Here is a 14,909-nt window from a genome sequence, read left to right on the forward strand (position 1 = left end):
AGTTCTCTTAGGTCAAAGCTATCCAATTCTCCGATATGGATCACCAATCCATCAATCTAACCCGATTTTTTGATGATCGATCCATAACATCGATCCGTTTTAAAACTAAAACAATCCTTATAATATATATAAACGTTCTCATACAATCCCTTAAAATAATTTTAACTTAAAATTTAAAATTTATTTTCTTTTAAGATTGATGAATGTGCGCGTATAGGACAAGTTATCTCTCTGTCAAGACACTAGATGGAATTGCATGTGGACGCCATTGATCAAAGACAGCTACTTCGCATGCCAAAGACCCATTCTTGTTGAGCCCCTTTGCCTTCCACATAAGAGCAATCCCAATGGGACAACACCCATATAACTCCATTTTAGATTACCAAAATAAAAAGGACACGGTTTTAATGAGTCCACGTAGAAATGGTGAGTCCCCTCTTAAAAAAACTATTTTTGAGATAGATTTTTTTACCCAATTTTTAAAGACATATAATTTTTTGGAGATCATGAATATGAAAAAAATAAATAAAATTTTAAATTTTAAAAATAACAATTTTATAAAAAAAATATTTGGACAATTAGTTTCGACTGTTTTTAAAAATATTTGCATCCATCTTTTTATACCTCGGGGGATGCGAATGTAGAAATTCTTCTCTGTACTCATGAAACAATTTTCCTTTTGCTTTATAGTGTTAAAAGGAAAAAGTTTATTAGGTGTCAACCTTATACTCTAAGTAAGGTGCACCTTAAAAACCCAATAGCGATAAAACCCTCAAATCTGTAATCTCGACCTTGAGATTCATAGACATGAAGAAAAAGCGAATTTTAGTATGAAAAATAGTTCATCTTCTAACACATTATCTGGATTGTTCGTTTTTAAAATTTTCAAGTGTTTATAAATCTGTTCGATCATTCTCATTTTTAAAACTTTAAATTTCATAATTAAGAAAGACAATATATTTTTCATATTGCTTTATGGCACCAAAACTGTATTTTCGCCTAGTTTTGAGATACGCCTCCCATGTTAGAATGTTTATTTGCGCACTTTACGGGAAGCTTACGAAATGATCCCCATCAACCGTCCACTTATGGGACCTCCGGCATCAAGCAATTCGACCGTGGACTATGGGAAAATCAGCATAGATCAAAACTTTTTGACCACGTTACGTTGTTCAGACAACTATTGACCACGTGAAGCTGACGTAGCAAACGAAAATTGTTTTATGCGGCATGGACCGCATTTTTTACATTTGCTGCCCCCAGGTAATAAAGCAAGCATCCAAATAGGTTGCCCAAATTTGGGTAGGGTAGGTATAGTTTGTATGGCGGCGAGGTTCTAAACATTCCAAGTAAACCGCACCTTCAAATAGAAACGTGATCTTAATATTTATGATAGCTTTAAAATATATTTTTATATTTAATTATAAAATTTAAAGCTTTATAGAATATATATATGAAAACTTGAAAATCTTAAAAATTGACACCTAAAAAACTAGGTGCATTATTTTCAAAACTTGAAATCTTTTTTTGTTCATGTCCAAGCATCATAATTTCAAGATGATCAATTTAAAGATATTTGAGCATCAAAACAACCTCTTCTAATGAAAATTTTTAGATAGATTTTAATTTGATTGTTTAGAGCCTCGGCTCTACAAAAACTTCTTTTTTATCAATTGAATTGCAACCCATGGAAAAATCAGGACAGTCAAAACTTGCCAGGCTTATAGGGTGGAAGTCGTCCCTCGCTTTCGATGCCCTCTTAAAGCAATAAAAAATGTCTTTTAAAAATTGGTCAGATAAGTTTCGCTGAATGAAACTTTCAGCTTTCTTGGTCCTATAAGATCCCGTTACGCCTGTGAAAAGCCATTTCGTTCTTCATCCGTGATTTTGAGGCATTTTCATCTAATTTTAGCTGAAAAAGGTCTCGGATCTGAAGCTTTTCGGTGAAATATTGGGGTTTTCGTGGCTTCATTTTGTGTATTTCACTAGCAAGGCTCTGGAGTATCAGTGCCCCCGTTTTAAATCATCAGAAAACGCAAAAAACACCAAGGTATCGTTTGGAATCTTGGATGCCAGGAAATGTTGTCTCAAAAAAACTATTTCCTGTGAAATATGTTTCATGGGATAAGTAGTTCTTGTAATTTCTATTGTTTGGGTGGTACATCCAATTATAATATTTTTCACGGTTTTCCGTTGTATTATTTATTATAAATTTCTTTTTTTTTGTGTGGTAAATTTGAAATAGTTGTTTTTTTTTTTTTAAAAAAAAAACGTCACACAAGTTTCATTGAGCTATGAAAATATTACATCCGCAAAAAGAAGAGAAACCTGAGCAAAGGGTAAGGAGGAGGAGAGTTTCTCTCTCTACAACATTTGGCCACGTGAAAAACTGATTAGTGCGTGATTTTTGTCGTTGTAATTGGTCGTAGTCCATTTTTTACACCAATTCGTAGCCAGATGGTTAGTAAAAATACTTATACACCTAATCTCATGAGGCAGTTTTTTACATGAAAATACTTCTCAAGAAATACTTTTAAGTATTTTCATGCGTGCCAAACGTACCAAATTAAGATAGTTTCTCTTTATAAAATTTTCAATTGGTTTTCCTATCTAAATTTTGATATAGTCTCTCTCCAGATTTTAAGATATTTCTCTCTATAAAATTAAAAATTTGAGAAAATTTCTCTCTCTCTCTCTCTCTCTATTTGAGACAATTTCTTTTTCTAAAAATTTTGTATTTATTTTCTTCCATCAAATTATAGTATATCTCTCTAAAATTTTAAGATATTTTCTCTCTAGAATTTAAACTTGGAGATAGCTTCTCTATCTAAAATTTTTGAGATAGTTTATCTCTCTAAAAATTTTTAATTAGTTTCCCTCCTTAAAATTTGATATAGTTTTTCTCTCTAAAATATTAATATACTTTCTCTCTGAAAAGGTTAAAATTTGAGATAGTTTCTCTCTCTAAACGTTTTTAGCTACTTTCTCTTTTTAAATTTTGATATAGTTTGTCTCTCTAAATTTTAAAATACTTTCTCTATCTAGAACTTATACAGTGCGGTTCCTATAAGGTTCCAACCTGAAACAATCTGATTAAGGCGCACCTCCAAATTTTATCATAACATACAATTTTGTTGTAAAAAAAGTCTTAAGATTATCTTAATCTTTATTTTCATATCTAATTAGTTTTAAACTTCAAAAATAGTTAAAATCAAGTCGATTTATAAATATATGAAAATCTTGAAAATAGATTTTTTACACCAATTCGTAGCCAGATGGTTAGTAAAAATACTTATACAGCTAATCTCATGAAGCAGTTTTTTACATGAAAATACTTCTCAAGAAATACTTTTAAGTATTTTCATGCCTACCAAACGTACCACATTGAGATAGTTTCTCTCTATAAAATTTTCAATTAGTTTTCTTATCTAAATTCTGATATAGTCTCTCTCCAGATTTTAAAATATTTCTCTCTATAAAATTAAAAATTTGAGAAAATTTCTCTCTCTCTCTATTTTTTGAGACAATTTCTTTTTCTAAAAATTTTCAATTTATTTTCTTCCATAAAATTATAGTATATCTCTCTAAAATTTTAGGATATTTTCTCTCTAGAATTTAAACTTGGAGATAGCTTCTCTATCTAAAATTTTTGAGATAGTTTATCTCTCTAAAATTTTTTAATTAGTTTCCCTCCTTAAAATTTGACATAGTTTTTCTCTCTAAAATATTAATATACTTTCTCTCTAAAAAGGTTAAAATTTGAGATAGTTTCTCTCTCTAAACGTTTTTAGCTACTTTCTCTTTTTAAATTTTGATATAATTTGTCTCTCTAAATTTTAAAATACTTTCTCTATCTAGAACTTATACAGTGCGGTTTCTATAAGGTTCCAACCTGAAACAATCAGATTAAGGCGCACCTCCAAATTTTATCATAACATACAATTTTGTTGTAAAAAAATTCTTAAGACTATCTTAATCTTTATTTTCATATCTAATTAGTTTTAAACTTCAAAAATAGTTAAAATCAAGTCGATTTATAAATATATGAAAATCTTGAAAATGGATGGTCTAGATAATGTGTTGCAAAATGCACTCTTTCTGAAACTCAAAAACCTTTTCTTTTTCTTATTCATAAATCTCAACATCGAGATGATCAATTCGAGAGTTTTTCAACATTAAAATAACCTTTTTGACAGATTTTTTAGGTGCATCTGTAATTTTATATTTTAAGGTGCACCTTATATAAACTTTTTTCAAACTTAAATTTGAGATAGTTTTGAGAAAGTTTCTCTCTCTATAAAATTTCAGGTACTTTTTCTCTAAAACTTAATATTCGAGATTGTTTTTCTCTTTAAAATTTTAAGATACTTTCTCTTGTTAATAGTTAAAATTTTAAGAAATACTTTTCTTCACAAAAATTTCGATCCAAATGCCAGAAATGTACCATCTCCGCATAAAACTGTTTCTGGAAATACTTTCCCTGGGATCCAAACGACCCCAAAAATTAAAACCTATTTGAAACGTTTTTCCTGCAACTCCCCTTCTTTCGCACAATACAAAACCATTTTTGGTGTCTAAATGGGATTTTTTGAGATATGTTCTTAGTAATGGTGGGAAAAAATAATAGAAAAAAATGAAATAAAAAATAATGGATTGAAAAATGAGAACTTTGAGCCTTCTAAATTGAAGCTTGGTTCCTCTTTTTCAAAAGTTGGAATGGAAACCTCTATAAAAAATAATAATAATACTAATAATAAAAAAAAAAAGGAAGAGAGAGCCAAAGCTAAATTTTTTAAGTAAATAGCAAGTGAGATTGAAAAATAAGTATATTCTCTCTCTCCCTATAGTCCCTTGGTGTTGTTATTTGAATTTATTTCTCAAATATTATATGAATCAATTTCCCATCATGCTGACGTTCTTCTTTCTCTTCATGTTTCTCTAAATATTTTGATATCCCTTACATTCCATGCTACATCCAAGTTTTAATGGTTTCTAGCTTAGTGCCCAGTTATGAACATAAAAATCAGACATGAAAACTAATTTTTAGGTCCTTTTTCTCAAATTTGTGAGTCTTTTTTATCGGATCTTTTACATTGAAATGACATGAAGCGTGGAGACTGTCTCATATGCAGTGAATGGAAATCATGAAGGAGTATATGGCTGAAAACATTGAGCAATTGCTAGAGGAGTTTAATCCCAAGGAAACTATGGGGCCTTTGAATCTGGAAAATGGAGATGCTCTAGAGACTCTAGACAATGGTGAAAACCGTAGTTTCGATTCAGGTGAAAGGGAGATTGTTCTCGAAAGTAATGTGCACTTGAGTTGCCTTGAAGTTACAGAGCCTGATGCAGATGATGAGGTTACAAGAGAGAAGGACGCTTATATGGCCAGCATTTTGGCGAGGTATCGGAAGCTTCTCGTCGAGAGGGCCAAACACTTGTTGGGTATGAGTTTCTCATTTCTGTCTTCTATTATTCAAATATGGTATAAATAGAAAATACAAATTTTTGGGTTCAGAAATTTGTGGTTACAACTTTGAACTATCGGAATGTCCATGCTTTGAATTAGGATCTCATGCATGGCTTTCTCTCGATAATGATTTGACCACTGGAAAGCAACAAAGCAAAAAAAAACTAAAAGAAGCATCACTACTTATTTCATTTAACAGTTTCTTTATAAAATATACATGTCCCTTTCTCTCTCTTTTTCCTCTCATTTATTCTCTCTCCCCAAAATCTAATTACTCTCCTTCCTACATGTAGGTTATGTTACATTTATATATATATATATATATATATATATATATATATATATATATATATATATATATATATATATATATATATATATATATGAAAAAGCTGGGATTAGCTCATTAGCTCATATGAACATATGAGTCTAATGGTCCAGATTGAATCTGAGCCGATCTGACGATCAGGGATGTCCGGTAGTGTTTGAATTTTAATTTTTTTCTACAAATTTAAATCACTTGAAATTTTGGGAGTGTGTTTATAAAAAATAGTTGAATCTTTGAAAAATATCAAAACAATATATGAAAAATTGTCTCATGCGGGCTGGACCACATAACTACATATGTAGTAAAAAAAGTGTAAAGCATAGGTGCAAGTAGGTGGTCTATCTAAAAATGATAGAAACTAACTGTCCAAATGTTTTCTTACTAGAATTATTATTTCTAGTTTTGAAAATTTACTTATTTTTTCATATTCATGTTCTCCGTGTTAGAGATTACACGTCCTTAAAAATTAAGTCCAAAAATCCATCTAAAAATTACATTTATTAATAGGCCCACATTTCTACATATGTAGGCTAGGCTGCATAGAAACCGGGTCATAAATATATATATATATATATATATATATATATATATATATATATATATATATATATATATATATATATATATATATATATATATATATGGAAAACTCTTCCCAACACCTATAGGCGAAAATAAAATGTGGTTTCACCTACCCTCATCAGCATCCAAACTTCATTGTACGGTCATAGTAGTCTGGTATGGTTTTATTTTTCTTTTTTTTTTTAACAAATCCAAATTACTTGAAATTTAGAACGTGTGTACACCTTAGTGAGACTCACCTAATAAAAAAATGAAAAAAAATAATTTGTAAATATGATTTGACCAAAATACCTCGGAAAATTTAAGGGGGTATTTTGGTCAATTTGTATTTTGTGAATTATTTTTTTTAATATTTTTATTTGGTGGGCCTCACTAAGATGTAGACACGCTTCAAATTTCAGATCGTTCCAATTAATAAAACATAAATAAAAATTAAAATACTACTGGAAAACTATAACTGTACGATGAAGTTTGGATGGTGATGTAAGTAGACTAAATCATTGTTCATGTTCATCTATAGACGTTTTGTGGTATCTTCCTCTATATATATATATATATATATATATATATATATATATATATATAAGAGTCGCCCTCAAATAAGATTGGGTGCATGGTGATAGTCATGCTCCATGAACAGCCATAGTGGCCATGGCTAGCCCATTGTTTATTAGATGAGAGAGAAAGGAAGTTTCTAGAGAGATGGACTTATGGAGAGAACAAAGGGGGTTGCAAGGGACATGATACGCCCAGGTGGTGGGTAAGTGGTTTAAAGCGATGTCCCCCCCCCCCCTCTCTAAACTTATTTGCTTTGCTTCACAAGTCATAAAACAGTTACAATCTTTCTCTCCAGGGCGATCACGTTTGCATTATCTAAATTGTTTGCTTTACACACAATACAGGCGTTTACAATTTTTTTTTTTTTGCAAGACCATCATGTTTTTTTCCATAAATAAGTATGTCCATTCCCGTTGTCTTTTGATATTATATATTCTCAAATATCATGTCAATTTTACGAGATGTTATGTGTAAATTTTATACCAATTAGAAAAAGAGTAATTTCGTAGAGGAAAGTATACATTCAATACGAAGTATATGTAAACGATAGAGGCATAAGAAAGTAGCAACAGGCAAAAAACCTTCTCCACCTTTGAATCAGATATCTACCGTAGATGCTCAATAGTAGACATGTACTATAAATGCCGAGAACTTTCGGACGCAACACGTAATTTGACAAAATCTCAGAAAAAATTCATTTCTTAAAATGATCGTTTATTTATTTCGTTCAAATTCTAACTAAACTCCTTTCTACCTTGCTGTAATCAATTATAACTTTAAAACTATAGTGAAAATTTCTTTAAATTTGAATATGTTTAGTTATAATTATTTTTTAGTAGGACTTCAAATGTAGATTTCAAGCCATCGAATTCGCTCGCTGTCCCTAAATAATTGAATGATGCCTTTTTCATTTCAAGAATAAAAATTTATTCAATTATAAATATATCAAATAACTTGCATCGCACTAGTAATGGATTATATGTTGTTTGCAGTGTTTGTAGTAAAATTATATGAGATAAACTCACTAGCAATTTTACATATAAATTTATCTTTTTAAAGCAATTTGATGAAAATCATAGGTTTTTACCTAAAAAAACTAAAAATAGCTGAAAATTATCAAAATCTTGAATAATTAAATAACATTATTTATAACACAAGGTATTTAGCAAACAGCTAACAGACTGATATCATGCAGAATATACTAATAAAAAAGATAATCTACTCCCGATGGGAAAGGGGTTGGGGCTGGCGGTGATAGCACCCCCACACCTTAATCACCACGTTGTGGTTTTCATACCCAGTAAATTATTTAAAAAAACGGGTGGGACCTGTCTTCCCCACTAAATTACCAAAAAAAAAAAAAAAACTGCTCCTGATAAGATTAGTTATCATCTAAACAGGCCCAAAGTTTGGTAAGAGTTTGAATGGTTGCATTTACCTAAGCGCTCTCCCCTTAATGAGTTGTTTCATTCCGAAGGTGCGGTCTTAAGTTCATGTAAATCTTAGTCTGGCTTAGCATCCATACTTATCAATTATTAAATCAATTTAGCATCTACACATCAAATATTAGACCAAATGAATGTGCATTTGTTGCCAGCTCAAATGTTGTCTAGTTTTGGCGAATACTTCCACTCTGTTTTTTGACCTGCCCTGCATGAAATATATGCACAATTTGCCTTGTGACTTTCTGTTTCCTAATGTTTGAGAATTATTAACCTGATTATCTGCAAGTTTTTTTGTGATGTATGACTATCATGGGGAATGGTCTGCCAATCTTCATATTAGTGAGATTATCCATTGGATAACTAACTGTGTTTACCAGCTAGATGAATATTTCAATCCTCTGATTATTTTTGGAGTTTGTGAGCTTTAATGGTGTTATTCGGGACGAGTAAATGTTTTTAACCACAGAGGTATTTCCTTATTTGACACTGGTTAAGTTCTTTTTTATAATTCCCTAGGTTCTTATCTTGGTTTAGGGCACCCAATTAGTAATTTACTACCCTATTTTGTTAACAACAGTACTGTGACGAGCATGTCCAATTTTCCTGCTTTCGTTACAGCATTTTCATGTCTCATATTGCTTATAGGTCTTCAATACCACTAATTGTGACAAGCATTTCCAATTTTTTTTAAAAAAAATTCTTTTTCCACTGTTTTAGTTCTATCACTTTCTCTCATGTTTTTCTGTGCTAATATTCTGATCAATCTCATTTCAGGTTATCCTTGCAATATGGACTTAGATTATGGTGCTCTCACACAACTGCAAAATTTTGCTATGAACAACGTGGGTGATCCATTTATTGAGAGCAACTACGGAGTTCAATCAAGACCGTTTGAAATCGGGGTTCTCGACTGGTTTGCTCGTCTCTGGGAATTGGAAAAGAATAAGTATTGGGGTTACATTACAAGTGGTGGAACAGAGGGCAACTTTCATGGCATTTTACTTGGGTCAGTAAACAATAAATTTTTGTTCTATTGTTTGTTCTATTTTAGAATTGGTCTTCGATGCTTTATGAACCCTATTAATCTTGGTTTAATTATTTGGTAGTCTTTTCGAGATTGAGTTTATTGTTTTTTTGGTGTTATTTTGAGGAAGAACTAAATGCCTATTTGCTCCTTTTGCAGGAGGGAACTTTTGCCTCACGGAATTCTATATGCCTCAAAGGAATCCCATTATTCTGTTTTCAAAGCGGCAAGAATGTACCAAATGAATTTTGTTATCGTCAATGCTCTGGTCTCTGGTGAGATTGACTGTATTGATTTTCGAGCTAAACTCCTTCAAAATAAGGACAAGCCAGCAATCATCAACGTTAATATTGGTGATTCCTTAAACCTTGTGTGAATTTAATCTCTCTCTTTTTTTTTAATAAATCGGTGAATTTCAGTCTTTTTTTTTTTTGCACAAATAACTCATTTTCACTATGTTTTGTTCTGAATTGTGCAGGTACAACTGTCAAGGGAGCTGTTGATGATCTGGATTTGGTCATTAAAACCCTTGAAGAGACCGGATTTAACCACGACCGATTTTACATTCATTGTGATGGTGCCCTGTTTGGGTTCATGATGCCTTTTGTGAAACAGGTATTGATCCGACACGCATGCATGCAGAGACCGTGTATTGTATTTCATGTTTTCTTGTTATCTATACTACATTATTAAGCCAAGTTAAGTGGACATATGTCGGATGAAAAATAAGTATATCCTAAAATTTGTACATGCTAACCTTAGGAGCTACAAAGATTTTTGCCCATAGATATGATTTAGAATTAAAAAATAAATTATCTTTATTAATTTTTAAATGAATGAATGAAAGATATTATAGGAATCACAAATATCTACAAATTTTAGAAAGAATGTATGCATGCTAGTAAGGACCTACAAGAATTGGCACGCACAATTAAAAACCAAATAGATAGACATGATATCAAGAGCACTATGGGTTATGTTCTCATGTAGGGATCCACAATGCTTTAAGCAAAAAAAAAAATTATGGGTGTGGTTTCTATAATGTTGCCACCTTAAACAATCCAATTAAGGCGTACCTCCAATTTTTATTATAATATGTAATTTTGGTGTAAAAATCCTTAGGATAATCTCAAAATCTATTTTCATATCTAATTATAAAATTTTAAACTACATAAATGGTTAAAATCCAGTAGACCTATAAACATATGAAAATATTGAAAATGGACAGTCTAGATAATTTGTTGCAAGATGCACTATTTCTAAAACTGAAAATCATTTTTTTAGTATTTATATATGTCGATGTCGAGATGATCAATTAGAGGGTTTTTCAACATTAAAGCAACCTTTTCTGGTAGAATTTTTATGTACATCTTTAACTCAACATTTTAAAGTAGAAACCTTATATAAACTTTTTCGAACAGTTATTGCTTTGACTATTGTTGAGGCCAAACATGGGTGTATTGTTATATTATTTTACATGGTGAAGTTGGGTGCATACCTTCATTACCTTTGAAGAAATTACTTTATTTGTTTATCCATTCAATGTTTACATTTTTATTTGAAATCCAATGCTGTAAAACACACGTGCGACCATTCAACTAGTGTTTAATCAAGGATTAGTCATCAATCCAAGTCTTGCTCCAAAACATTCTCGTACTGGCACTTTTGCATGCGTTTTCGTGCACGATGTTGGCCTGCATGACTCGGGTCGGGCGACGCCCATCACCCGTTTCGAGTAACTCATAATAACTAAGATAAGTAAAAATTTTTTTCAAAGTAAGACAAAATGCCCCCAAAAAAATGAAAAAAAATTAATATAGATTTTATATATTTTTTGTTATTATCTACAATTATTTTGAAAAATAAAAATTAATCTATTCAAATGATATCTAATGTAAATTTATTTATGCAGACTTGAGAGATATACAACACAATTTAGAATTTTACATGCATTAAATCATTAAAAGGAGTTAAAAAGTGCACCTAATATTGACAAGTAGCAATAAGAGTGTCGATGGGGCTCGGGTATTCTTGTGTCTTGCTGTCAGAGTTCACACTGCCAAAACTCTAAGTGAACCTTTGTGGACTTTGTAGTGCCTCAGTTGTATGCCTTTGCCAATCCGCAGTATTTCGCGAATTAGCTCCAAGGTCAAAGCTTCCTAGACTAGTTCATCCTTCGTGCTCTCCTCTACCCTGACATGTGTTCTGGCCCTCAGCAGCTTCATTGTCATCGTTGCAGGGCTCTCTTTTACTTTTAAAAAATTAAAAATTAAAAATAAAACTCCCTATGTGGCTCCAAAAAGTTAACGTCCCAATATTCAACATGAACCGTCCATTTTTCAGAAGGGAAGAGGTGTACAAGAACTCGAAATCCAAACTTTTTTCCATTAAAATTATCTTAGATGGAACCAAAACTTTTGGATTAAAAAGATCCTCCTAGGTAGGCCTTCTGCTCGAGGGAGGATGTGTACAATGTATGGATGTTCCAATAGGATAGTAGTATATGCACTCAAATCTATTTTCAATTAATTTTCCTTTTAGAGGCTTGTATCATATTGACGCTTGCGAGTTTAGAATTAAAATGAGAGAAAATTGTCCAAAGAAGAAAATAATATTTTTAAAAATATTTGTAAGACAAAAGCAAGATTGTCCCAAAATTTTTTTAAGGTCAATCACAAATAATAAAATATATTAATAGCCTATAGCCTAACCAATCGGGTAACATTAAATAAATAAATGTGAAAACTCGCTCGTTTACAGGTGTTCATTTTTTTTATATTTGGAAAAAAAAACCGGTTTTGGACTGGTCAAGTTGGGGGTTCCAACCCTTGGAGGGTGGACCCCTGGAACCAGTAAGTACTGGGCTCAGCTAGTGGCTAAGTCTATGTAAACTGGCTTGTTCAAGTTCAACCCGCCCACTGCTCATGCATGTATGGATATCAGGATGATGGAGGAGAATAGGACTTATTTCGGGTTGGGTCCCACTCCTCCATCACCATCCTTCCTTTCTTTAGATGGTGGTACAACAATGGATGAACAATGGTTTCTTATATTCTATTGGCTTGGTATGTGCAATGATATCTCTTGAAAATGTAATACGTAACTTAAGCAATAGTATATTTGAGATTTTATAGGTATATACTGTAATCAAATAATTGTAATAGCCAATATTTTCAATAACGAAATCGCAAAGATTCTTTTGATTGTTAAATTAGAATTAAGTTTGGAGGAATTTTAAATTACAACATGCACCTTCCTACAATTGAAAAAAAACACTCAAAAGTAATTATTAGGCAGTTTAACGCAATTTATGGTAAAAAAGAATTAGGAGAGAGATTTTGTATGTTCAAAAACAAAAAAAAAAAGAAAATTTGGATCACCATTACGATGGTGAATCCTATAAATACGTGCACACACTCGTGGTAATAAGAAACAAGCTTTTACTAAAGAGGTTGGACTTTTCTTGGGGTGTGGTTTACATAAGTTGTCAACCTCGAACAATCAAAGTAAGGCACACCCCCCAAAATTTATCAATGGATGTAATTTTGGTGCCCTAAACTCATGTGATAGTTCAAAAATCTATTTTAAATACTAACTATAAAATTTAAGGAAAATGTTTATATGAAGCCGAGGCTCTAAACAATCGCATTAGAGCCCACATCAAAAATTTCACTAGAAGAGGTTGTTTGGATGCTCAAATATTCTCAAATTGACATCTCGACATCAAGATGCATGGACATGAGAAAAAAAATAGATTTCAAGTTTTGGAAATAGTGCATCTTGTAATGCATTTTTGGGCCGTCAATTTTCATGATTTTCAAACTTTCATAGATCTGCTCGATCTACACTATTTTTGAAGCTTTAAATTTTATAATTAAAGTTGAAAATATATTTTAAAGCTATTAGAAAGATTTTCAAAGTGAAAGCACATTTCTCGATGCTACTTGAAGGTGGGCCTTACTTTGATGGTTTAGAGCCTTGCCTCTATAAAAGCCGCACCCAAAATCAAAAGCTCCAAAAATAGTATAGATCGGGTAGATCTAAAAATACTTAAAAATCTTGAAAATGGGTGGTCCAGATAATGTCTTAAAAGAAAATACAATATTTTTAAGCCTTCAAAGTCATTTTTCTTTGTTTTTTCATATCTATACATCTCGAGATCAAGATAATAAATTTGAACATTTTCCAATATCAAAACCACTTCTATTGATAGGTTTTTGAGTTCCACCTTACTATACAATATAAGATTGCTGCCTTGTATAAACTTTCTCCCGTTTCTTCACTATAAAGCTCTTGTACTGATTATCCTCATGCAAACAGGCACCAAAACTCAGTTTCAAGAAGCCTATTGGAAGCATCAGTATATCCGGGCACAAGTTCATGGGGTGCCCTATGCCATGTGGGGTTCAAATAACAAGGTTGGAGCACATCAAGGCCCTCTCTAGGGATGTCGAATATATTGGTAGTAAGGATGCAACCATCATAGGTTCCCGAAATGGCCATGCGCCCATCTTTTTATGGCACACTCTCAATAGAAAGGGCCATCGTGGGATCCAAAATGAAGTGCAAATGTGCATAAGAAATGCCCATTACTTGAGAGATCGTCTTAGAAGTGCAGGGGTCAGTACCATGCTCAATGATCTGAGCAACACAGTGGTGTTTGAAAGGCCACAAGATGAGGAATTTGTTCGAAAATGGCAGCTTGCTTGTCAGAGGAACATTACGCATATTGTTGTTATGCCCCATGTCACTGTTGAGAAGCTCGATGATTTCATGAAAGAGTTGATTGAGAAGAGGTCGACTTGGTTCGGGGATGGGAAGGCTCAAGCTCCTTGCATTGCTGATGAAATTGGGGCTGAGAATTGTACTTGTGCTTGTCACAACTGATGCCTGATTCATGCCATGGCTTTTAGATTCTATTTTATTCGTTGTAATGGTAATAGCAGTAGTAGGATGTCAACTTCGGACCGTAACACCAACACAAGGCATTAATTTTATTCACTTATTTTTAATTCAATGTATAATTCTTCCCTTATGAGTTATGACATCACTGACGGTATGGCTTTTAATAGGGTAAAATGATGGACAAGGACTCGTTTAGCCAACCCCAATTAATTGAAAAAAATCTATCATGATGATGATATAACTCTCCCTTCGAAATTTTTCAGCAAACGGTCTTAAAATAGAATATGCATTTTCCCTCCTTTTATATTCAAACTCCAAGAAGTCTACGCTTATTTTGGTAAACTGATATGGAGTTTATATGGGAGTTGTCCTATTGTTTTGCTTCGAGATTGCCGTTATGTGAAAGGCACATAGGCTCAACAACGATCGGGTATTTGCTCTTGGGCATGCGACCTAGTTGTCTTCCATCAGTGGCGTCAATCTTAAAAGAAAATAAATTTTAAATTTTAAGTCATTTGAAGGGATTATACGCTATATGATGACTTATATCTAGGAGGCCACAGTTATTCTTAGTCATTAGAGGCAAATTAGACGGTG

The 14,909-nt window shown here is 32.2% G+C and overlaps 1 protein-coding gene across 1 annotated transcript; it reads left to right on the forward strand.

The window, feature by feature from the left end:
• Positions 1–1,753: 1,753 nt before the first annotated feature.
• On the forward strand, positions 1,754–14,424 carry LOC148779699 (serine decarboxylase-like). Its single transcript, XM_088851753.1, has 6 exons — positions 1,754–2,050; positions 5,133–5,445; positions 9,158–9,389; positions 9,567–9,760; positions 9,886–10,022; positions 13,728–14,424. Exons 2-6 carry the CDS (start codon positions 5,136–5,138, stop codon positions 14,292–14,294), a joined length of 1,440 nt encoding a protein of 479 aa, XP_088707879.1. The 5' UTR covers positions 1,754–2,050; positions 5,133–5,135; the 3' UTR covers positions 14,295–14,424.
• Positions 14,425–14,909: the final 485 nt, after the last annotated feature.

Source organism: Amborella trichopoda, chromosome 11 (genome assembly GCF_054954075.1).
Source record: "Amborella trichopoda isolate Santa Cruz 75 chromosome 11, AtrichopodaSantaCruz75HAP2 v2.0, whole genome shotgun sequence".
Lineage (NCBI taxonomy): Eukaryota > Viridiplantae > Streptophyta > Magnoliopsida > Amborellales > Amborellaceae > Amborella > Amborella trichopoda.